The sequence below is a fragment of the Rhipicephalus sanguineus genome, chromosome 5, assembly GCF_013339695.2.
Source record: "Rhipicephalus sanguineus isolate Rsan-2018 chromosome 5, BIME_Rsan_1.4, whole genome shotgun sequence".
Lineage (NCBI taxonomy): Eukaryota > Metazoa > Arthropoda > Arachnida > Ixodida > Ixodidae > Rhipicephalus > Rhipicephalus sanguineus.
Window position 1 is genome coordinate 33,898,767 of NC_051180.1, and position 26,587 is coordinate 33,925,353.

General features: G+C 46.0%; 1 protein-coding gene across 1 annotated transcript in view; it reads right to left on the reverse strand.

Annotated features, from left to right (window-relative positions):
• The window catches only part of LOC119394617 (uncharacterized), a 28,314-nt gene extending 2,207 nt beyond the window's left edge, over positions 1-26,107 (reverse strand). Inside the window, exons 1-10 of the mRNA XM_037661935.1 lie at positions 25,862-26,107; positions 24,269-24,348; positions 21,871-21,964; positions 21,246-21,530; positions 17,260-17,527; positions 9,785-9,996; positions 8,767-8,997; positions 8,061-8,207; positions 7,734-7,897; positions 528-678 (exon numbers count right to left, since the gene is read on the reverse strand). Of these exons, the coding sequence (XP_037517863.1) occupies positions 528-678; positions 7,734-7,897; positions 8,061-8,207; positions 8,767-8,997; positions 9,785-9,996; positions 17,260-17,527; positions 21,246-21,530; positions 21,871-21,964; positions 24,269-24,348; positions 25,862-26,107 (1,878 nt within the window). The remainder of the gene's footprint in view (positions 1-527; positions 679-7,733; positions 7,898-8,060; positions 8,208-8,766; positions 8,998-9,784; positions 9,997-17,259; positions 17,528-21,245; positions 21,531-21,870; positions 21,965-24,268; positions 24,349-25,861) is intronic.
• Between the last annotated feature and the right edge of the window lie 480 nt (positions 26,108-26,587).

Consider the following 26,587-nt stretch of genomic DNA (forward strand, 5'->3'; position numbering starts at 1 on the left):
TGTGATTAGAAAAAAATATATACTATTCAGGGAAACATGTCTTTTGGGACAAGTACTACGTTGGAAATTATATTTCTTCCTGCACAATTTCATACCATGCACTTTTGTATCAAGCATGTTCTGCGACAGAAAAAAAAGAAACATTTATGGACAACTTAAAAACTACTACACAACATCTTTCATGTGCAAGAAAGTTACAACGAAGTGTTTAAAAATGTTAGCATGATTAAGCTTAATGCAGTCTCCTGTATGAATGCCACTGTACAATTAGTGGTAGTCGAAATGTTGCACTCAGTGGTGAAGAAGAAGCACAGTAAAAGGAACATTAAGGGTTAAACATAGGATAACAAATGAACAATCCTAGCTGATCCACACTCTCCGCACTGAAACAATACTGCAAGCCACCTGCTCTGCTTACCTCCAACAAAAACAAGACGTCCGCCACAATGATTTTCTCGCTGAAATTCTCGGAGCTTGTGGAAATGATGACTGCCAGCTTTTCAGAGGCAGCACGAATGGCTGCCCACATCTTGTGAGGCCTCAGAAGACAGTAGCTGTTTTGAGCTGTAGTCGGCCTGCGGGACAGTCTCTGCATACTTTTCCCACTTCACCGGTCCCGAAAGGGTGTCATGAGTGCCTGACCGGGGACCTTTGGGATCTTCTTCAGAGTCGAGCTTCCTGAAGATAGTAGTAAAAATGTTAAGTTCAGTTAATTAAATACGATACCTAAAGCATTATTCCTTTGTACACAGCCGAACACGGATATATCGAACTCAAAGGGATCGCGAATTAGTTCGACATATGAAAAAATTCGATATAAAAAAATACAGGTCCCGAGACCTTACCAGTGGCGGATGATCACCTACAATCGGCGCATTCAAGAAACGGCGACTCATTCCGCACACACGATGCAACAGAATGTTTTATCTGCTTGAAAAAAAATTGCTTATCTTAGCTGTCCAGGTGCGACAGCCCGGTTCCTTCCATGTTGCCGCAACAACGGCGAATCAAGCCGAACGCTGCGACCACTTCAGCGGCGGAGTACGCGCATGTAGCCGCCGCCTTGTCTGGACCATCTTCGTCGCCACTTGAGCTGTCGGCCTGGGCATCCTAGGTCCCTGTGACCGCAGCTACAATGTCCTCGTCAGCGAGGCTCGCAACAGCCTGAACATTGCAGTCCGCTTCCATGAAATCGTCCGCAGACACTTTGGGTGTACGGCAGCCGGGAAGAGGGACGACAACTAGCGAAACGTGTCGTCTATGCGCTCGTAATCGCAGGAGCGCGCACACAACAGACTCCTGACGTTAGCTGCTCTGCCACCTTTGCCTTGATGTCTGCCTTGTTTTTCAACAAGGTGCTCGGCGTGCTCGGTGGTATCCCGATGTCGTCCGCCACTGCCAAACTTTTTTCGCCCTCCTCAACACACTGTATGGCTTTCAACTTTGTCGCAAAGTCAAGGTTCTTGCGCTTCTCGATGCTGGCCATTGCTACACGAGAAGTTGAAAATTCAAGCAGTCCGCAGCGCCTTTGCACAGCACGCACGCAAAAGAGGAATGCGGTGGTATGTGACAACTCATGGAAGTGGACTTCACCAACAAAGCGCTCGCGATCAGTCGCGATGGCGGCGATGGCTACCTGGGCTACCTGCGGGCTAGCAGCGATGTATGAAAGGCGCGGGCTGTGGTTGGCTGATCAAAACTCACAAAAACAGCAACAAAAAAAAAAGAAAGAAAGAAAAGGCAAAAGGAGGAAGCTGCCGGCTCCTTCCTTCCTGCTCTAAAAAAAGAAAAGAAAAGGCGAAAAAAGGAGGAGGACACCGGCTACTTCATTCCTGCTCTAATAGCCGACGGTAACGCGGAGAAAGCATGAGAAAGAGAGAGAGAGAGAGAAGAAAAGAAAAAAAAAAGTCGTTCCGCAAGTTGGAGAACGCGTCCAAAGGAGTACAGTCTGAGCCTGTCACGAGCGATAGCAGGCGACGCTCGGTCTGTGTCTTGCGCTTTCGCGCGAATAAAATGAAGAAGATCGACGCCGAGCTCGCGCGCGCCCGGGCAGCTTCGGAGAATAAAAAAGAAAGGGTCTGGCAGTCTCTTCCTGATCTCCAATGTGTTCGGTCGTCTTTCTTACGCCGCCTCGGAACCCATATGATCCGACTGCCATAACAGCACGTCCAGAGCCCTCTTGCCCTCACGTTTTTCGAGCGTATCGGGTGTTGGCGGAGGCGCGGTGCCGCGAAAGCCGCGGGGCACAGCAAGTGCCGAAGCGCGCCTTCCAGCTCGCGCGTGTTCATATATCCGATGGCGGGTAAAAATACCGTTCAATATAAACGTGTGAATTTCTATACTTTACATATGATTTCAAGGGAATAATTTACGAGTTCGATATAGCCGAAAATTCCATATATGTGGGTTCGATATATCCGTGTTCGAATGTACACACTAAATTACTGGCTGCAGTAAGTTTACCTGCTGTGGTGGTTCAGTGGCTATGACATTAGGTTGCCAAGTACTACCTACAATTCACTATACCATTCTGAAGGCAAAGCTGCTAGTGCAACATGTTTTGGGTGCACACTGAGGAACCCGGCGTGGTTGAAATTAAGTTGTTACCTGAACTATAGTGCGCCCATGAGCTGATATCAAATGCAAAGCCTCCCAAGTCCCTATACCTATTTTGATTTTCTTAGAATCAGAATATGATCTACTGGAGAAAGCCAAGGCTATGTTTGACAGACAGGCACTGCGAAAGTAGTCATTTGCCACAGTGAGTCTCTTTAGTAAGATGCTTACTGGCACACATTCTTGATGAATCAGAGAGATTTCGCGCATGTAAAACCTGTGCAATGATTATGGTGGTGATGCACTGTTAACAATTATTGCGGCACATCCTCAGCTTTTCCGAGTCTTATGTCTCATTTGAGCTTGAGCATATGCAGCTGCATAACTCCTCTGATCCATAAAAACATGCAAATTTTTCACAAGTGATCATGCGCACGCAGACGGCAGTTGCCTGAGGAGCTGTGAGCAATTCGTCGAATAGCTATTGCTACTAAAATGCCGACCACACCATACATGGCTGATTACTACAGAATGAAGACACTGTATCTGCTTGTTGAAAGTTTATAAATGCCAGAATCAATGTGCCACTGTGCATCAGGACACTTACACGACAGTACGGCAATGAGTTGCACAGTTTATTTGTAAGTATATTTTATTTGCAACAGGCTGGCACTGTCAGCACTTTTCTTCTTTTTTTCCATGGAAACACATGTAGTATACAACTTGTGTTCACGTCTACCCAAAACACTCAACTTTGAAATAAGCGAGCACTTACCTTTTCTAGCTTTGAACATTGCAGAAACACGTCCCACAGAGCTGTGACGTAGCATGTCTGAGCCAACTTGCATTCGATGAATGCTTGGCTTCCAAGGTAGGTGGTGACAATTTTTGTTGACTGAGGGCATTCTTGTTGCTGCAGAAAACGGGCATCCCTCCCCATCAATGAACGAAAGTAAAGGCTAAGTCTAAAGCAAACGGGCTGGATAATGCAAAGGTCGTGCATAATGAACAACATCAAACTAATGGCCTGAAGCATTGAGCATGTGAGCAAAATACTCCCTGCAATGTCACCCGGTATGCAAATTAAGAGTTATCAATATTTATTATTTAACTAATGGAAAATAAAATTATACAGTGGACTTCCACAGGCTTTCCACAGGCTTGTCATACACAGCATAAGGTAGGGGATACACAAACGAATTAAAGTGGACGAAATAAGCAACTTGCTGCCAGTGGGTACCGAACCCACAACCTTTGTGTTACATATGTGATGCTTTAACCGATCAAGTTATGGTGCGTCATTCCCCACTTGACTTTGTCAGTCATTTCTGTACGTGTAACCCTGGTAGTAGTATTGCTCAGCACCACTCGTGGCCATGGCAATGAATGTAGAACATTTTTTCACCAGATGGCATGACGGAACACAAGATCTTTGAATCTATGGATTTTGACTCTTTCTTCAGCACTTAATTGTCCTAGAAGCCAGTCAATTTACACTGTTATTGTATGTTGCAGGCCAACATTTCTAGTAAAGTAAACTTCGCATGTGAGTGGGGGTTGTGTTTGTGATAACAATGGCAGATTGTATTGAAGCCAAAGTCACGGCTATAGCACCTGCACAATTACATTGGCCTTGCAATGCTTCAGGACAAAAAAATTCAAACCACTAAAGCCTGAGGCACATTCAAGGCTCCCTTATAACTTCTATGCATACCTGCTATGAATTGGCAACGCATCAATTCTAAGTTTAACAATGGTAAGTCATTGTTAAGTGGGTGGAAGCTGCATCTGACAGTGCGCCCTTTATACTTATGTGACAGCGACTTAGCACTAATGCTAAGCACTGGTATTATTAAAGTTAAGCCTTGACAGGCGAGGGTTACAGATGAAGCAGTCAAGCTCTACTGCTTCGGATACACGAAAAGTTCGGCAATATAACCGCCTTATCAGCTTATAGAAGCTGCAAGGATTATCCTTTCAATACAAAGTCTACGCAAGGACACTGATGAGTTTTAAAGGGACCGACAACTGCTCAGAACATGAAATGAGATGACTGCACTGATGGAAAGATTGTCCGCCGCATTGACTCAAACAAACCCTGTTTATCTCGTGAGAGGTGGATTTATATTTTATTTTTTCATTGAAAGTCGCGAAAAATGACCTTTGGCGCCTCTGGCGGCAATATCATAAACGGTCCGATGAAGGCGGTCACGTGACCATTGGTTGCTGTATGCGTTCGATGACTTTTCTGTTAGTACTGAAATATTCTTCATTTCTTTATATTAAAAGATATTACTCCATAAAAATGTACATATAGGCCTGCGTTAGTTGTATGCAACAAAGAGGCGCTGCCTTCGCTTGGCCTAATGATCCCATGCCGGGACAAACCACCCATGTCACAGGCGCCGGTACAGTGGCTAGAATAGGGAAGTGTGAAGACCGCGCCGCCTGCGCTGACGCTCTCCACCGATGCCTCGACCGGCGCTGTCTAGGTGGCGCTGGTTGTAGCTTACACGTCGCTCGCTCGGCTCGCTGCAGCGAAGCTGCCATGTCAAGGCTGATTTGTGGCTCATATGGTTTTGTTTGCGGCGTAAATTTTTATTAGTGTCTCTACTATAATGCAGGGCGTAAGTGCCTCATAAAGAAATGAAATTTGCGGCAGATATTATCAAACATTATCACCGTATGGTATGACCGTACGCACAGTATCATAAGTGATGCTTTACATCGTTCGCAAACATCGCGGCCAGCTAAGCTTGCCACTGCTTGCGATCGTTCCTTGATGCTGAGAAATGTAACTGATTAACATTTTGGGGGGATTGCCATTTCACAAGGTTATAAGCAACCTCAAGAAGCACGAAAAAAAAAATGCTACTATGACATTGATATCAATTTTCTTCATGTTGTTATACAGTATACCTAACATTTTGCATGAGATAGTTTTCAAGAACTTAAGTATTCTTGCGTATTCACAGTGGAAATATTTTTCAATTAACAACTGCACAGAAAATCGGAGAGCATTTTACTCTTCTTACGCATTTTATTTAAAGTTGGGGGAATCAAAGTAGGGAAGAAAGCTAGCACATTACAGGGTGATGCACAAAACATCGCCCTTCGAAACTTGAAGTGCTTTGATCTTTCTCTTGCAGAACTTCTCTGTTTGTTTAGAGATTTCGTGAAGAAGTGAAGCCGTGTGAGAACAAAAAACTTGATTATGTTGCTCGTCAGATCTTGCTTGTGTGCGTCGGGCACTATACGGATGGTACGGTCTGCATTGAGTTAAGAAGGGGCGTAGCCCAGGGGGGGGGGGGGGGGGTTCAACCCGTCCCCCCGAAATTTTTCAGTTTTGCTTGCGTATATAGGCACGCACACATACAAACGCACGCACAAACATACATAAAGTATGGTTGAACCCCCCCCCCCCCCCCCCCGAAAAAAATTTCTGGCTACGCCCTGGTCCCTTTAGAGCTTATTATAGCTGAAACCACGATGTGAATGTGTCCTCCAGTGCCTCCACAAATGAAATAGTTCAGGTGACAGGTACAAAAGCCCTCCAACATCACAGAATGCTGTGAATGACGCAAGATCCTTATCTGCGTTCTCGAGGGATTTGAGCACCTGCTCAAAACAGTCCTGGCATTTCGTAGCCATAAGTTGACTCCGTGCCACATAGCCGGCCAAATAGTACACCAGTCTTCCGTCACTGACTTGCACAGGATACACATGGTCAGAGAGGAGAGTCATAATAATATCTGGGGTTTAGCGTCCCAAAACCACTATATGATTATGAGAGACGCCGTAGTGGAGGGCTCCGGAAATTTCGACCACCTGGGGTTCTTTAACGTGCACCTAAATCTAAGCACACGGGCCTCAAACATTTTCGCCTCCATCGAAAATGCAGCCGCCGCGGCCGGGATTCGATCCCGCGACCTTCGGGTCAGCAGTCGAGCGCCATAACCACTAGACCACCGTGGCGGGAGAGAGGAGAGTCGATGCCTGTAGTACACTTGAATCTTAGTCCAGGTTTCCAGTGTCCAGTAAATTGTCAACATGGATGGCCACTTCATCAGTTCCAACTAATGACGTAAGTGTGTCACCTGCACAGTTGCCCGTGTCTGGTGCTTTTACCAAATTACAAAAGCTAAGGGAATTCACGGCAGTAAGGAACTGGGTCGATGTGGGATGATCACTGCACCCGGATAACTGACGAATCATCCCGAATAGCTTTTCGATTGTATCTCGGGTATTGGAACGGCAGCATTCTTTTCCAAAGGCTCGTCTGCTCTTGGTATATTACGCTGCCACTGCTGGAACAAATGGTCGTCTTCGGGACTCCAAACAATGAAAGCTTCTGCTTGCACGATTTGTACCCAGTTGAGCATCTGGGCACAAAGCAGTGGCTCTGACGTCTGCTCATGGCACACACTCCGCAAAAGACATAATGTAAACACGACAAGGCTGTCCGACCAGCAAATGTAACACGAGAGAACAGCGTAAACAGGCAAAAGAATCACGTCTAACCGGCGAGTTCCAGCATTGAACAACGTGCGCAGCCTGAGAGCCTGACGTGTATACGACAGCGCGCGCCACCTAGCGGAAACATCGCAAGGCGGCGTCACTACCTCCCATTGCAGCCGCTTGGCGGTGATCACACTTCTAGTATGGTCCCTTCTTCTAGTATTCTAGCCACTGTAGCGCCGGCAACCTTGGAAGCAGGCTCACACAACGCTGTACAAATACCGAGAAGGTGTATAAAGCCACATCATCTCATTGTAACAGCTTGCTATTTTCAAAAATGGTTTGCAAGCTCAAAATAAAGGTGGTTAAGCATAGCTACAGTAACCCCTGCGAAAGCAGAACAGCGACAGGTTTCACAAGGACTAGCGGCATCGCTATCAATTCTCAGCGTTGCTGGAGCAAGCCTTCAAGCGTGTTTGGAGCCTTTCAGATCGAAAAATACTGCTTATAAAATAACTACGTGCTTTTTAGGATAAACCACTGCAGCTACAAAGGCTACGAAGGGTAAGCTTCCTGTCGCACCGTAAAAAACTGGGTCGAGAAAAATCAGTTGTCGGTCCCTTTAAGGCCTATCCTTGTACTTTACACATGTTGTTGGTTTCACAATAACATATTGCCTGTCACATGAGCAAATGAAAATAAAAAGAACTATGACTTGCCTGTCAACCACATCTTTGCCTTTTGTGTGTGCCATCACTTCCAAGAAGAATTGGCAGAGTGCTGTGACATTCTTAGCTGGCAAGTAAGGGGACAGCAGGGGGAAGTTGATCAACAGTGTGTGCAACGAAGCCACAGGAAAACGGCTTTCTGAGATTTCACAAACCTGGAAAACACGAGACACGGATGAAGATGGCAATCATTGCAGCATTAAAGAAAGACATCATATGGCCAGATGGAAAGAGGCAAATTGTGCTACTAAGCTAATTTACGTAAAACCTTTAAGCAAGATTTCCATGTCTAAAATGGTCAAGCAAACGCATACGCACCCTCTGTGACCAGACTGAAGTGCTCACAGTCATGTCAACGTAGGAGAAAACCAACTTGGCCGCAGCTTGCAAACTCGCTTCAAGATGTTCGTTGGTAACGTCAGTAAAAAGGACAAGTGCCCTAATTTTTTGAATCCACAGAAGCATCTTTGAGAAAACGAAAAACAATGAAAATAAAAGGGGGTTGGGGGTGACAGCAAGAGAATATACCAGTTTTTCAAAAATGCTACGTGAATGAGTGAATGAATTAATGAAATTGTAGGCCTATCTTATCCATGAGAAAGGTAAGCTTGGCCAGAATTGACTATTTGTTATGAGTGAAATTAGACGAAAAATATAGGCATGGGCACAAGAAGAAAAGGATGAGGATAAGGCTCCTTCTTTCTGTGTCTATCTCAATTTTTGGGCTAATTTCATCAGTAACTATGTTAGACCAATTGGCTGAACAGTCAGTCCTAACTACAGTACTCCTATATCACTACATATTTCTAACGGCAAGGAAAGTGGGGAATTATAATAAATGACAAAATTATGAATTGAACTACCACATAGTTCTCCGACCATTCTGCTCAAGTTGTGGCAGCAAAGTGCCGCAGAGCTCAAGTGCAATGAATCAGCAGCCCGCTGCAGTACGACTTTGCCCGCACACTCAGTAACTGATGACCGAACTAAAAAAAACACCAGTGGTGCACGACATCTCACTCACGAGGTGGTGACATATGAGCTTTGTGTTGTCTGTTTTCATCATGTTCAACAGAGACTCCATATTGTCGGCTGTGAGGGAAGGATGAAGGAAAGAAAGGTCGGTGGCCTCCAGTGGTGCTGTCAGCTCGGGAGCTGTGTATGCTTCACCATAACTCCTCCGGTATAGGCAGAGAACAAGATGCAGCTCTCCCCACAGGTGAAACACAGACAGGGCACATCGGGCACGTTGCTTCTGAAATTAACAATACAAAGGCATGCAATGTTAGAAACAGCGTCTTGTATTTTTAGAAGAAATTGTTTTTAAAAACGTGGGTCCTCAGCAATGTGGAAATCAATGAGCACTGCAACTGACAGCGCAAGAAAGTGACCTTAAAAGTTTTAATAGTGGTTTTGAAAGTGTGCAGAAACGGAAGACTGCACAGGACTATCGGGACTATCGATGCACTTTTTTCATATTAGAATTACTTCGCTGACTTCCACTGCATCTCATGCGCATGTGTCACGAAAGTGTAGCTTCTCCCAGCAGCGTTTTTAGGGTTCGTTAACACCAGTGATCGATAAAGGTCACGCAGCAAACTGTGCACAACCACCACACAGTGACTCATGGTGATCGATACTCCCACCAGCAAGCGTGACCTGCCTCTTGTCCCAATGAAACATCGCGCAATTGGTGTCCTTCGGGCTGCCTGTACTGCCATTGCCAAGTAAAATAGAAATCAACATACAACAACGTGCTGCTGACTGTTGCAGCAGCTCTGTGATTTTTCACCACATAACTGAACGAACAAGCAGCGAGTCACTTACACAATATGGCCTATTCTATACAAAAGCAATGTTTATTTATTTTTTTTTTGTAACCGCTGCATTGCGATCAACTTGGTGGCATCAGAAACCTGCTGGTGTGAATGCTGCCTAAGAACAACCAGCATGTAATTGCCACAGTGCAGCTTCAGATGTGGGGAACCCACTGAGCTTTTGCTGAAAAGAGGGTGAACACGACTTCTCACTTTCATACTCACACTTTGCTTCTCGATGCTCACGTCCAGCATCTGAGTGGCGAGCTCACGGGTGGCCTGCATCAGCTCGCAGATTTTTGTTACGTACAACGGCGGCGTAGTTGGGTTGACCACCTGGATGTGGTGGGCAAACGTTTGGAAGATTTCTGTCACAACAAGGATCTTGGGTAGATGGTTCTCCTGTTTTTCAGGCACTTCACCTTCAGACATGTCTCCTAAAACAATTGAGTAAGGAAAAAAAAAACAGCTCCGATGTCCACATCTGTATGACTCGGGCAAGTGTGGTCATATAAAGTAGAAAATTTGGTTCTGTAAATTTATCTTATTTTTAGGTATTCATTTTGAATGTCACATACGAAACAGTTATGGACTCAATGCTCACTGAATTTCAGAATTTTTACACTGTTCTGCTTGCCTTACCCATCTACTGAATTCAGTGCAATCAACAGCGGCACAAGATGTGTAAAACTGTTCTTCAACCAAATAGTGTTGCTCTGATGTACTGCTTTCAAAGAAAGCGAAGGAAACTGATCTTATGTCACATGCTACTCTGTTAATGTTTCTTCGCCTGTTAAACACACATATCAACATTCAGTAAGTGTCATACTAATCATTTATATGATTAGTATGACACTTACTTAGTATGATTTATATGAGTGTGCAATTCTTGAAAAAGAGTTTAAATTGAGCTAAATGGAATTAAAATGTCTTGAAGACACGTTCAGCAAATCATTTTACAAGACTTATTTAGGTTAACTAATGGCGTATTGTGATGGTCGTTTTCGAGTGCTCTAGAGTGCTCTGAAAACTGGCCATGCGTTCGGATGGTTCTTTCAGAGCCTCAGCCTCCGACTCAGAGTGCTCCCAACCGCTCCTACTTCGAAGTGAGAGTGTCGGTGCAATCTGGCTGAGAGGACATGTCATGTCACACTAAACATCGTGGTTACCACGGATGTTCACAGGCGACAGCGACAGTGCACATTTATTTAGCATTTACACCTTTGGGAGTTTCGAAGCAAAAAGTTGTTCGAAACAACGTGCGGGTTTGTTGGATTGAGTCCGTGCCGTTTTCAAGTATTAAACAACGCTTAACTGCACCAAGTTGAAGAGGAGGCGGCTACTGAAGGCGCAAGAATCATCAGTGCTGCTTTTACAGCACCTCACAACCAAAGGCCTCAAAGGTAGTAGCTCGGACTCTCACCAAACTGACGTAAACAAGCTTGCGGAGCTGTTGCTGCGATGAGGTACTTCAGGGCTGGATGTCGCGTACAACTGTTTCTTTACACCCCGCTGCGGCGGCCGCATTTTCGAAGGAGGCAAAAATGCTAGAGGCCCGTGTGCTTAAATTTAGGTGCACGTTAAAGAACCCCAGGTGGTCTAAATTCCCAGAGCCCTCGACTACGGCGTCTCATAATCATATTGTTGTTTTGGAACGTTAAACCTTAACAATTATTATTAATTATTATTGTTTGTCTACACGGTGGCTTCCCGCGCTGTAGGCGCTACTCTGAGGTCGCTGACGCATTTGGTTGGTAATCTGAGCCTCCTGCTCAGATTGCGAGCTGTGCTCAGATATGCCGACTCTATGCCAGAGGACCAGAGCTGCCAACCGAATACAGTAAAACCTCGGTGATACGATCATGGCTCATACGAATTTCCGGGTGATACGAATTTTTCTGTGGTCCCGGCCAAGGCCCATGAGCCTGCAATGTATTGGAGTACGGCTGTTGCGAACTGATTTGCACCCCGCGACGTTTGATACGAACGTACGCTGGCACACAAGTACGAACAGGTGCTGCCTGCGCTGTCGCGGAAGACGCGGCAGTCACGCGCGGGCGCGGGCATGCGCGCTGCTGGACCATCAACGATGCGTCGTTGCCTCCGAGATAGTGCGCGCTAATATTAGAGGCCTTTGGGCGCCTTCGCGTTTAGGTTACAGATGATGTGGACGTCGCACTTTTTTTTTTCGACGCGTTGACGCGTGCTCCTGTGCTCGAGGCAGCAGCGTCTTTGTACTGTGTTAACACATGCCTGCCACGTCGATGTAAGCCATGTCCCCGCAATCAGACGTTATATGAAACAAGACAAACTTTGGCTGCGGGTCCACCATGAAGTCCCATTAAAGGTGGACGAAGACCCCAAGAGACGAAGCGGACGGTCTTGGCGAAGGAGCTTGGCCTCCATCTACCGTGTACAAAGCGCTTCTTAAGTCGCTTTCACCGCAGTACTTTGGTCTTGTGCAGAAAAGCAAGCGTAGTAAGATTAGGAAGGGACTACTAGCGGTCACGGGGCACAACACATCTGGTTCATTAATTGCACACGCACGCGTACACCTTATATACGAGTACAAGTATGATCGTTGTCGTTTAAAAACTTTACTGGCAATCATTCAGAGCTGTTCATGACGTCGCTGCGGCCCTGAGAAACACTGAATCAAAACGTATGCCAACTTTCTTTTGTTGCATACTAATTTTGCATGTTTTCTGGTGATACGAATTTGGGATGATACGAATATTTTTGGTAGCCCCGCGAGATTCGTATCACCGAGGTTTCACTGTAGACCATAAAATTTGTAATAGTAACGCGTTTGTAAACTATGTTGAAAGACCAGTGTCCTATGTGTTACATTCTCACCCGTATTAATGCAAACCAACAGACAATGAAGCCAAGGAAGGTGCCCGGGATGTTATGTGCATTCTCTTAGAGCACAAATGACGTCCCCTAAGCCTGTAAATAACGCCCCTATAAATAACGTAAGGGGACGTTATTTGTACTCTAAAAGAGTACAAATAACGTCCCCTATAGACCTTATGCAAAATCTGCTGCCGTCTAGAGGCCGCCGTGCGCATTTCCGCCATGTTGAAGGCTAGGCGCGCCCCGCATGTGCACACACGGAGCGTACATATCGACGTGTTGTGGCTGAAGGAAATGGCAATGCCGACATAGTATTTTCTTGTGCCATGTTGCTTAGATTGAGGAAATTGGGATGCTGAAAAAAGGTTTGCAGGAAACTAGCCTCTAAATATTATTACACTTCCTTGCGGCCTACGAGAAGTGGCAGATCGTTCCGTTGCTCCGGCTACTGCTAACGACTAACGCCGTGTTTACGTTCGCCGTTCCTAATAGATGTGGTATGTGACAGCATCGGCATTCATCAGAGAACAGTCTTTTGTGTCATGCCGAAACGAAACAGTTTTCGCGCCGTGTACTTGCAGGCATAGACAAACCGGCTTCGTGTGCAAACTCCAAAGCTGCATCGCGGTTACTCGCGCATGCCTGAGCAGTTGGTGACACCATTACTTTGTTTATCACACTGCGATAACAGTTACATGTTAGGTAGCTCGTGCGTGTCATCGATTCTCAGTGAACGGATCGATTGTGCTGGAGCGTGATGTTCGTAGTTTGTTTTCGACTGTGAAGTTTAACAAGGTAGCATTTATTAGGTCGGATACTTTGCGCGCACACAGCTTCCCTATGCGTATTTTTCAATCATTTCACGTGCTATTACTGCCTAATTCAGAGGGGCAGCCCCCCCCCCCCCCCACTTTCATTTTATTGTACCACAAGAAGAAGAGCACGTATCAGGTTCTCCAAGCTGACGCTGATCCCCCTTAGGAAAAATCCTGTATCCACCCCTGTGTGCTATGAAATGTTAACAGATGCTTGTGTGTGGCACTTTTTGTATGAAACTGAAAAAAATGCTGTTCTCGCAGATGTGTTACATTCGAACGTGGGTGCGCTACCGTTGGTTGCGCGCAGAGATGGTTTCGCAAGCATTCAGTCGGCGAAGCAACAATGCCTTGCTGCAACGGGTTAAATTGTAAGGCGCCAGTAGGCCCCGAAAGCGACGATGTGAACGCGAACATTCTTGGCGGATCGTGTCATTTCCGAGTACATGTTGGAAGGATAGTCGATAAAATACCAACTAATCGGCGCCTACTTCTTGGAGCAACTAATGCTTTTCATGTTCACTTGTCCCGTACGTGAGAAGCGGACCTTTCTTACATTTTAACCATGCGATAATTCTATGCAAAACATACGTCGGTGACTACAGTAGCAAAATATTTCTTGTTTCAAAAATAACAAACAGGACAACGTTTTATTTAAAGTAAAATGGACAACGCATTAGGTCGACGTAGGCTGTCCCTTATGAAATACAGTTTGAAATGGGTCAACAGCACTCTTACCGTCATCGCCGTGCCCAGCCGCGTCGCGAGCTAATGCCTTCTCCCAACCATCCTACACTACATGCATGATATTCCGATAGCTAGCAACGCTTCGTTGAGATGTGACTCGGTGACAAAACTTGAACTTTCTCGTTGCGAGGCAGTTCTTCACATGTAATAATTGTCAGCGTACAAACTAAAAAAAATGCCGGTAACGTTTATACTCTCGTCTCACGTTTTATGCCCCGATTGCCGACTATCAAAAGCAGATACGAGCAGGAAGAAATAGCAGAGACAGCAATAACATTCGGACACAAGCCTCCAACATGGCGCCGAATCGGTACCTTCGTCAAACCTCCGACAGATGGCAGCAATTTTGCATAAGGTCTATACCTTCCTTAGCTTCGTTGTTTGTTGGTTTGCATTAAGGTTGTGCAGTGATGCTACTGGCTTAGGCCACTTTGGAGCAGCTTTTGGAGCAGGCAAAATTGCATTTTGGAGCAGCAAAACTAGCTTTTGGAGCAGGTGCTCTGCCTTCAACAATTCATTCTGAGCCGAAGAATTCTTAAAAAAGTAATAAACATCGACCACAGCAGCATCGACATCCGAGCCAACAGCACTCAAGCCGCGGGCAAATGAGTTGTGCACTTTGTGCAAGCAGCACTCTCCTACATCTATGATGTCAGGGTATGCTTCCTGCATCTTTTTTCTGAAGCTTTTCATTGCATTAGGGCCATCCGTAGAAAAGCAAATGACATTTTTCTGCGGCAGGTCCATCACTGCTCTCCGCACTTCACTAGCCAAAATTTCCGAATCGCAGAGCCCAGCAGGAAAGACTGTAGGTGTTCCACAACTCGCTGCATTTTGTTGGAGAAATGCCTAACTACATCAAGTTGTTGGCACCTCTGTTCAAGAAGAGGGGTCTCGTCAATGCTAAGAGAAAACACCACATCCGGCTTGTTCAGCTCGTCAAGCACAAGTTTCTTGAAATACGGCCTGAGGCCATCACTAACTATGTAGGATGCCTTGAACCTCTTACAACTAAACTGCTTCGCTGTTTCGGAATCTCCAAATAACTTGGGAAACAAGGCAGTTGCTGTGTCGGCCCACGAGTATGGGATGCCCTTGAGAGTCATGCCAAGCACAAACAGAGTTTCTGCGTTTGTCACGCGGTCACACCGCAAAACGTTCCATGGACTGCCGAATTCCAAAGTCGGCTGGATCGTTTTCGGCCGCTGCAGCTCACCTGAAGCGTCTCAACAGGGGCGTAGCCAAGGGGGGGGGGGTTGGGGGGGTTCAAACCCCCCCCCGAAATTTTTCAGTTTTGCATGTGTATATATACACGCACACATACAAACACACGCACGAACATACATAAAGTATGGTTGAACCCCCCCCCCCCCCCCCCCCCCCCGAAAAAAATTTCTGGCTATGCCCCTGCGTCTCAATGACGACTGGTAGCATCAATGTGCCGTTTCATGGCTGCATGTCGCTTCACTGCTGCTACGCCATGTTGCCTACAGTTGATGCTTTGATCAGCTTTGATTACAAAAAAAAAAAAAGAACACAAAACGCAGTTCCTTCGTCCGCTTGACAACACCATATTGATAGTATAACATCATTACAACAGACCTTCATAGTGAAGAGGATTTTGGTCTGTTGTAAAGGGAGTATGTAAAATCCAAGTACTGTTACAACAGACTTTCATGTAAACACTGAATGGGTCTGTTATAACCGGAGAGAATTACGAGTCACAAACATGGTCGTATTTTTAACGGGGGACCAAAAAGAATGCAATTTTTGGAAAATCGCATTTTCAGTTTCTGTAGCCCATTTCTATCTGATTCCAAAATATCTTCAATGAAAACTACGTAGAAGTGCTATAAAAAATTTGTTTTGCGTCTGCCGACTTGGCGAAAATTGCGGTATTACCGCAGTATAACTGGCGGTATTACCGCAGTAGACTTGGCGAAAATTGCGGTATTACTGCTTCTGCGGTATTACCGCAGAAGCAGCCAAAACGTGTTAATGCTCGCTTCGGGATCGTCGTCTGCTGCTTGTGCGTCGCGAGGTCGTGGCTGTCGAAAATTGCGCTACTTAGTGACGCGTTCGCACTCGTTCTGTGTTTATGGGTCGACGATAATTTGGAACGCTTTAGTTGGGCAGCTGCAAGCGGAAGCTCAATCATCACATTACGATAGCGCGCCGCACTCGTCGCGAACATCGCAGACGTACGACTAATAGCGTTGACTCGTTGGACCCGCTGTTCGAGGTTCTTCTTATCAGCACTTCGAAGCTTATGACGAAGACCACCGCGCGACAACTCCTTGTACTCGCAATCGAGCATGACGTACTTTGAAACATCGGGCACCGCGGCCACGCACATCGCAACCGAGCTTTCTACTAAATGTCGTGGTTAGGCCTAACTCCGTTCACGGTGCCGATGTACGAGCCAAATCCGAACTTTGCGGGCAAGCGGACATGCGCTAGCGGACATGCGAAAGCGAAGAAGCCGTAATGTCCTTCGTCTCAAGCAACGAATCGCATTGCCCGCTGGCTCCTCAGAACCGCGGATGGGCATTTTGCGCATCGGCAGCGGACACCCCGGCCAAGCTCGCCGTGCAGCGACCGCGCGGAGAAGCGGTGGCAGCGGCTCGCAATTTCGCGTGTCAGCGTCCCAAACGCAGCACCAAGCACGCTGCGCGCCGTTTTTTTTTTTTTTTTTGTCGCTACAGCTAGGCATAGCTGATCACTGACAGACCGGGGATCGGCGACCTTCGTTCTTAAATCGGTACGTCGATATCCGCGGTGCGCTGCTCCCGTCCCGAAAGTATGCTAAGCGATGTTTGAAGTCGGAAGTTAATGACCGTGGTAGAAAAGTCCGCTCTAAAGGAGTCCTGACCACCTTGCTGGCCTGAAATTTTAGTCAATTATATCCGAATGTCCGTTGTACCAGAATCCGTTGTAAACGAAGCTCAATCAATGGAACTAATACGGAGGTCGGCATAACGCCGCAAATTGGTATGTAATATCCGAATGTCTGTTGTAAACAGATCCGTTGTAACGAGGTTATACTATTTTGTCTCCATTATCATCACTCTCATGGAGAACGTCCGCGTACGTCCGCGTACGTCCGCGTACCCCTTTGGCGCAGGCTTGGCGCAGAATCGCCAAATTTTGAGGAAATGTAGCAGGTTGTAGCAGCCAGGGCACTTTGGCGCAGTCTGGCGCAATTGGCGCAGCGGTAGCATCACTGGGTTGTGTCAAACAAGGAAATGAGCCCTTAAATACCGTTCTTTCGTTCATTCTCACCCTCGGTATTCCCTGTCGTCCAGTAGCCGAGTTGGATTACAAGAAACTGCCACGTGTCGGTCAACTGGCCGGGAGGGAGGTTGATGCAGCATTCAGCGAACTTGTGCAGGAAACACACTGGGATGCTCGTCTGCGCTAGCGGGTTGCTCAGGTTCGTGAACGATGAGAAAATGTTCCGGACGAGCTTCGGCACTCGAAACAGTTCGGTGTAGGTGGCAAGGATGCTCTCTAGAAGCAAGTTCCTCACCTTCATAAGGCCTGGTTGATGCTAAACAAGAGAGAGAAACTACAGGTCACACATCTACTGGAATACTAGTAGCAGTGCAAAGGTCAGTGGCATGCAGTTCACTACCTCCTCCTACAAACTTTTGTAACTTACTTTGGGCACCTCCAAGAATCTTTAGCATAACAGTTTAACACATTTTTATTTGTTTCCTAGCTATGGTTACTATCATTACTTGCCACTTGCACATGCCCACTAATAGCACTATCAAAGACAAAGCAACGAAACACAACCTGACTCGGCTTTTAAAACTTGATCATAAGGTACAAGAATATGTATGAAACAAACATTCTCTACTACCAGCATGACAACAAGGCATAAGGACTTCTTAACCATTCCACATCTGTGCAGCATTTAAAGAGAAATGAGTGTTTACAATAAGTTACAAGGAAGGGACTAAATACTAGGGGTGTTCGAATATTCGAAATTTCGAATATTTTTCGAATAGTGTTTGCTATTCGATTTGATTCGCACTGGAATTTTACTATTCGAACTATTCGAACTTCCCAAAAACAAAAAAACATGGCTGATCCCTCTGTCATAGGAATCGGTATAACACGAAAGTGACACGTGTCTTCACAGAAGTACTGCTTATTGTGTAGTGATATATGAGAGCTTGTACAATGTCTATTCGTTTTTGGCAGCTATAGCACCGTTTGACGTGGATGCACCCATGTTGATAGCATGTCTATATCGCGACGACTAACGCCCATGATCATGATTAAACCGTTGCGCACGGTAGCTGAAGGTGTGAACATATATTTGGACACAGCGAATCGTGAATCTCGCGTAAGGATGATATCAACAAGCTCATAATCAACACTAGTACCCGGTATGCACTTCTTCAAAGCGTCGTCAATTAAGGAGAGAAACGGCACGGTGTGCGCTTTCTAGTAAAGGGTAGCCGACGCCTGTGCTCATGCATACATTACACACACTGCGCTTCAGCAACACGGGAGGTAGAGGTTCGTAGCCTGAGCCGCAAACGCGTGCGTCCCGCTGGCCTCTGTCTCGCAGGCGCTGCTCTCGCTCCACCAAGGCACGACATTCGCCCGTCGAACTCGCGTCCTTTCTGCAACGCATATTGCAGCAGTTTGTTAGTCGGTTCTCTCGCAATTGAAGCAGTCGGCGGCGGCGGAGAAATCCCGTTGGTGCACGTGGGAGCTGCACTACTCCGATGAGCCGACGCACGCTAACACGAAGCCAAAGGCAAAGAACGTAACTGCGTCAAGGGTGCCTCGGCGACGCCAGCGCGGCCAGTCTACCGCTCTGGTATCGAGATGCTTTAACCATGACCTCCGATATCGCGTGCAATCGCGGAGTAAGCGCTAGTAAGTGTCGAGCGTGAAGCATTACTTCTTTTCACATCTCACAGACGGTGGCACCGCCCCGCTCCGCCCGCCGCGAAAGAGAATGTGTGAAAGATATAAGGCGCGTTCGCGCCGTGTCTAGCATCTCCTCAGTTAGCTTAGTCGGTAGTGCGTCGGGCGCTTGCCGTCGCGGCCGCAACGTCGTGGGTTCGATTCCCAGCGTGGTATCTTTTTCTTGGTTTTTTTTTCTTTCTCACCCGTTGGCGTCCATTTTATCAACGTCATATCCGTGACGGATGTACTTGGTGGACCCCGGCATAAAACACTTTCGTGTTAAAATTGGCCGCGTATCTGCGTGCTTCGCTGCAAATGTCGTCTAAAGATGATAGAAGAGGCGCAGCGTGAGATATGGACGTCATCTGGCAATACGTCGGGAAACATGAGTGCTGTGTTGCGGGCTGGTAGTCCCGGCGCAGCAGCAGGCGAAGACCGGCGGTGACCAATGCGAGCGGCGGGAACGCCAGCCAGCCCGAACACGCGGTTTGGCACGAAGCGCTGAAGCAGAAGAAACTTCCGCACTCAACGAGTACTCTCCACACACTCTTTTATTTACACGTCACCTGGCTAAAACAGTAATGCCAGAGTGGCGCCCCACGGCATTCGTACAGTGCAATACAGAACCGAAACCGAAACACAACGAGCTCGTGCAGAGGACACGGAGAAAGTCAAGTTTAACGCGCAGTCGCATTTTCAGCGCAGCTTAAGAAACTAGGGTCTTTAGAATTACGTATGTATGCATTTTCTATTAAAGGAACACACCACCTAATACTTGCCTAATGATGTTGTGCCTCAGATATGCGTAATGTTTGCTTTTTGGTCGACAATGTACACAAGTATGAACCTAGTCAGCCGTTCAAGATGGCTGGCCCTTGGGCAAGTGGTTCAACTTTGGCCGAGTGGTTGAATCGAGGGACGTGCCGACAAACAGAAAGACAGACCAAAATTTTTCCGTTTAGGTATCCCAAGAAAGGCTATCGTCTTTAATACAGTCATTGTCCGATTGAAAGTGACCCCTTCAGATTTTCGATATGCTTCACCTCATCACACTCCGATAATGCGGCAAAGCTGCCTTTCAAGCTCCGTTACGGTCGAACTTTGTCAAGACACAGTCAACATCTGATTAGAGTGGTCCATAGATTTTCAATATTCAATATGCTTCACCTCATTATACCCCCGTATTGCGGCAAAGCTGCCTTTCAAGCTCCGCTACGGTCGCAAATGTATTAACTCAAGAAAACGCTGGTTCCAACATAGAGATGAAAGATGTGGCAGAGGTGGGGGCTCAATTAATGCTCTTTAGGACCTGAAATTTGGGCAGGAAGTATGAAAAATCGGACGCCGAAGCTTTTTAGCATTCAAAATTGCAGATGTTCTTATATATCGACGTCTACGAGGCAGATTTGGAACTCCGCACTTGAAGGGAGCACACCCTTGTCCGCCACGTCATTTGGGCCTCCACAGAAGTTGAAAGAGGAGGAGAGGCTGAGGAAATGGCATCTTTGCCTATAACGTGTAAAGTGTTGTCGGCAACACTTTGGTTGCACCAAATCATGTACATAAATAAAATTCGGTCTCTACATTGCCTCATTCTTGATAATACAACTATGAAACACCACCCTGCCAGTGCTTCATCAACCTACCGAAAAGAAACACTTTCATGTTGCTGTCTCATAAGAATATGCTTAGGAATCCTCTCTAACTTTTTCTTCTGCAATTTAGCTTCGAAGTATTCGAAAAATGTTCTAGAAATATTCGAGAACTATTCGAAAAATATTCGATTCGATTCGCACTCACACTTCAATATTCGAATTCGCTTCGCACCCAAAATTTTGCTATTCGCACAGCTCTACTAAATACCTCTGTAGCAAAGAACTTCATATTGTAAAGCAAGCGAAAAGACAACGAGAAGTCAGTTTTGCATAATATGTCTCGTCTGATGGAAACAACGATTTGTGTAGCCCTTTATGTCATGAGCTTGCAGCACAGAAAAAAAGGCAAAAAGCTGTGCTGGGGAGAACTTGGTTTCATTAGGTATAAAACACTGCACACATAGTAATCGTCACTGGGATTGATAAAACTGTGCAGGATCCTAAAACTTAAATGCAAAGATGGGTGAGGTGACAAAGTTGCAACTTCAATCTCACTCACCAAAACAGCTGAAGCGCTCGTCACTAACAACAGTGGGTACAGAGAATGAAATTTCACTCGAAACTTCTTGCTTCTAGACTGAATCCGAAATATGGAAAGCTTTTCTTTTCCCCAACTTCTGTGCTTACGTAAACAAGCCTCACTGATAGTATGGCACTCCTGAGGGAGAAATATCTGTGGCTCACCTGCCCACAAACCTCCCAGCATTTTTGCAGAGTTTTGATCATGCTGCCTTCGACGAGATTGGGTGCAATCCTCATGATGGTACCCAGGCACTGGAACCAGGCAGCATTTGTGTATTCCAGAGACTGTAGCTTGTCAGCGAGCTCACCGAACCAGCGGCGCGGCTTGAACAGACTGCGCTTGAACTGAGGCATCACCATGACTAGGCAGTACTGCTCACTGGACTGGTACACTTCCAGGAGTTTGTTAAGGTAGTAGAGTCGCTGCTCTTGACTCAGCGCCATGTCCTTGAATAAAGCAAAATAAATGAGATGCAAAAGCAGTTTAGCTTGACCTATTAAAGCTATGGCTGTGGGAACTATTGTAAGCTAGAGTTCGCACAGATTTCGTTCTGTCCCTTATCACACCCTCGGGAAAAAGCATCCTAAAAATGGTAAAGAATTTCGAAGGCCATGCTTTTGTGTATTACATGCAGGCACTAGTAATGGAAGGACATCACAGCCACCATGTTTTGAATATATCCGACTTACATTTTTTGTTTTAGTAACATTGAGTTCTAGTTTCGATTTATAAGTCGCATTGGCATGTGCACATCTGATCTAATTACATGCATGAAATTGTACTCACCATGGCCACTGTACCACTGAATGTAGAGCACTCGACACCGAGATGGTAGGCAAAGTAAGCCAACAGTACCGTATTAGACTGCAGGTCTTCGGTTCTGTGGGAGATATAGATTAACCGCTGCGTCATGTAAAAACACTCATTTACAAACCACGGCCGCTTGATGAAAAAGACACGGTGCGGCCTGCCGCGTGGAGCGGATACTGCGTCGTGCGCCTAGTGCTCCTGGCTGCCGCCGCGGTGCCACCAGTGGGGGAGCCTCTGGGGAGACCGAAAGCGAGAGCGCCGGAATTGTTGCGGCGGATCGCGGCTTGACAGCGCAGCTGCTATGCGCTTGTTAGTTTTTAAAGGGTTACAATAAACTTGCTATAGCGTTAACTATATTGGTAATCGTCCTACTGAATGCGCGCCGGCAATGCTTCAACCTAAATATAGCAAGTGTTAGTTTTATCTGAAGTGGCTGCTTGTGCGCGTTGCGATTTTTCGCGTCATGTTTTCTCTCTTTTGTTGCCGTTGCGCTGTTCACCCTCGATAATGTATGCTTGTGCTACAGTTATTTTATCAACAGGAGAGTCACTCATTGACAGGTGTGGTTGTATTTCTGGAATGACTGTTGCTCACACCTTAGAAACAAAAGCATTGTAAACATCAGGGGAGTCATAATTGCTCTATTGAACGTGCGTGAAAAAAGGATCACTGTGTTATTGGAAACACAGGCGCAGCACTTTCCTGGCCAGAGGTTTTTGCGCCAAGCGTACGAGACGTTCAACAGACATATTAACATTTCCTGCTCAGTTGGCAAGAAACATTCGTAAGAGCTTTATGATGAAAACTTTGCAGACTTCCATGGCGTGGTCATCCGCCCCGCAAGTCCACTTTCAGCACTTCCATGGTCATAGAGAATAGCTGGTCATCTTTCAGACATCTCGTGAAAAAATATCTGACAGGAATAATATATGATGTTGACAAGCCTCTTGTTACAAAACATAGTAATTGGTTTGCCACTTGGGGCACCGCTGTTGAGTGCTCTTCTTCACCACTGTCAACGAAACCAAAAAGTTTGTCGACTTGCCGGTCGTATATGACCCTCTGCTGTATGGCCATCTTGTCAACGATCAGGGAGCGGAACGCTTCTTGCTCTACAGTGAGACCCTTGAATTCGATGCACAGCCGCTCTTTTATCAACGAAGTGAAGCCGATTCCACCTGTTAAATGGTCTACATATTTCTGGAGCGTTGAGCGACAAGGGAGCTGAAAGATATTTCTGGACCTTGCATGCTCATAACTTTTGTTGAAGCATGCCTTCCAAATTACACATTCCCTTAGAATGACGTCACTGTTGTGGGGCTTCTTCAAGAAACTGCGGACTTGGTTTCTAACGAACTCGGCAGTCTTGTCACCTTGCGCAGCACCAATGAGTACCTTCATAAAACAGGCAATGTCCGTGTTATTTTGATAAAACTGCGCGCGCTCCTCAGCCTCATTCACTCTTTCTTGAAGGGCCTGCAGTGCCCCTTTCATACGAGCGATCTTCACTTGGAAGCAGCGCGTTTTTTTTTTTTTAGCTTCTTCTGTCAGTTTAACAAGCTCGAATGTAGTTTGACATGATGCATCTGAAAATGACGCCATTTCCACACACGTTTCATTCCCTAGTTCAAAGTTGTTGGGCGTCGTGGCTTCAGTGCTGTCACTTGACGAGCCGTTTTGGCTAATGACAAAACGGCTATTTTGAAGCAGCATTGCCCAAGCACTCGGCACGCGACTGCGCATTATCGGCTTCTATTTCGGAGCGTGGCCGCTTCTTCTGCAGAGCAGGCGTGCTCCTCGTGCTCATGTAGCTTGGATAACCGGGGAACACTGTCGGCACAGCCGTTGGCAAAAGTATCCTCAACTTCTCGGTCTACTTGTACTCCTGCTCCGTAAAATGCAAGGCGCACACCAGGGACCTGTCATTAGGCTGCCATACTCTTCCCTTCCCGCCGGGTCCTTCACGGGAAATGTTTCGCAGCCATGCTGCTCTGCGTTACTGGGAAACTCATGGTAGCGTATTTGCGGGTCCTTCGATGCATTCGTGGAACACAACAGCACAAAACAGTTACGCGACATTTTGCCTAATGTATAAAATATCACACATGCACAAACTGTCTTGAGTGACACTCAGTACGAGCGATTCATGTGGAGAAAAACAACCACTACCTCGACCTACCCGCTGAACGTGCGTTCCTTCCCGGCCGCGTGGAGCCCTCCCCTACTACTGACGCCCTCCTAGCGAAATGCGGCGACAACTGTCCACTCCGCATCCCCGCTCTCGCCCATTGCCTGCGCCGCGACGCAGCAGGCCGCACCGTGCATTTTTCATCGAGCGGCCATGTACAAACAAACTAGGGCCAAATATGCGTACTTGTTAGAAGCGATGAGGCCCTCAAGAAATACAGCAAAGAACTCTGGCAAGTAGTTTGCTGGGGGTGTCTTAGATGATTCCTGCAAGAAGACGTACTTTTGTTTTAGTAACAGCAATTTCTGCCAAAAAAAGAAACATTTTAACAAAAGCAGTAGCAGCAACAATACTGTAGAGAAAGAAGTCTCCTGTACATTCCAAAAATTAAAATGCAACATCATCATCATTCGTAATTGAAAATTACAGGCAACACTTCCAGTGCTTTCCTTGACTTCATAAGGCTGTCTAGCACTCTCCACAATAGCAACATTAAGCCTTCGAATTATTTATATTTAATAATCACTTAGAATCAGTTGCCTGCCTTTCAGAACTCAAGCTGTCCTTCAGACTCAAATGCATATACGTATGCAGTTAAAAATTTCATTGTAGTTAAATCAAGAAGGCAGATTCTGCATCTTCTTCTAATTTATCCTGCCTTCAAAGGTATTAGCCCTTTTTCCTGCCTGTTCCTCTTACTCACAGAGCAGCACTTGGCCAATACATGTGCTATTACTTCTATGCCAGTAGACCACACTGATTAAAAATAGCGTTCTTCCTCTTTCTCCGCTGTACTTACTACTAGCATTTTCAATTATGAGAACTTGCTTACAAGGTAGCTCAGGTCTGCCAGAATACACTAAAGAAAATTATTCATCACTTTCTGAGCCAATCAATAATTCCAAACACTGGCTTACAATGTCCACTACTGATAGCTCTATCACCAACCACACTGGCAGGGCAGCAAGCAATACTATATCTCACAAGGCATGCCGCTTGCCTCTCATACGACAAGAATCATTCACTACCCGTCATGACAGCTGAGTGAGTACACTATTCCACCACTAAGCTTGAGCTTTCAAGATTCATTCCCAAGTTGAGGCAGCTGAGATTCTTTTGTAGGAGAACTGCAAAATGACTGCCTGCTTAGACTGAGGTTCACATTATGAAATTCCAAACGGTCAAAATTGATCCGAAGTCGTATTGGCTCCGGTAGCTCATCGTGCAGCTTTGGTATGTAAAACTCCAGTTATGGAGTACCAAAATATGTCTGAATCGACCTTCTAAGCATGGATACACCCACAAGCACGCACAGACAGAGATAGAGAGAGAGAATAGACCTAGTAGTTTATTTGTTAATTGCTGGTATTTTATGCCTAAACCACAATATGATTATGAAGCATGTCATAGTGAGCAACTCCGGATTAATTTCGAGCACCCGGGGTTCTTTAACATGCACCTAAATCTAAGCACAACGGTGTTCATGCATCTTCAACCAGTCGAAATGCAGTCACCGTGGCTGGGAAATGAACCCATGCACTCGAGCTTAGACATACGACACCTTACTTCTAAGCTACCAAGGTGGGTTGACCCAGCGGTTCGAAACACAAGGACTCGGTTATGCAGCCTCGGGGTCACTACATAAGGTATCGCACTCACAGTTCATGTTGTTCAGAAGAACACTGTCCAAAGCACTCTTGTTCAACTCAAAACCAAACTACAGGTTTCTCTATTTACAACACTTCATTCGCCAGGCAATTTCCAAAGACAATTACTCGCCTCCTCGTCTTTTAGTACAACGCTGAGGAATTCCATGAGCTGTTCCAGCAGGTATTCATCACCCTTCCGCGCCATTGCCTGCCTATGGGGCTCAGCCTGCAGTACTTCCACCATCTTTTCATCTACTTTTACATTTCCATCTTCTGGCTCCTCTTCAGGTTCATCTTCCTCCGCTTTCCCCTTGCGTTTCTTGAATTGCTCCAGCTGTTCTTCGCTGAAAGGAACTACGGCGTTCCAGCCATCCATACGGAGATATTCGTACAGAGCTGTCAGCCAGGTAGTGACATTGCTCCTGTTTGCGCAAAAGGCCATCAGAAAGACATAATAAGCAATGTACACTGATGTCTATTACACACCATGCTTCTTGTTTACCAATGGAATCAAAACTCTCAAAAGAGACAACAGTTTTTAATCATTTATCTGACTGCTGATAATCAAGTGTTCATTGGTAGTACTTTCTTTCTATGTGCAAAGACTTACGGATGGAGTTTTACAGATGCAATTTTGTTAATTCACATTACTGTGTTTCAAGTTCTCAATTCATCTTAGTGTTTAGGTATTTATCCAAGTAATTAATTCATGCATACTCTGTGGTCCTGTGGAATTATGGCTGGTTTGGCAGCACAGTTTCCACTGGAAAAGAAGCAGTACTGAATTCAATTATCGAACACGAACAAGCTTCCTTTCGTTGTAAAGCTTTCTTTCTGAAGTAGCTATGGCATTACT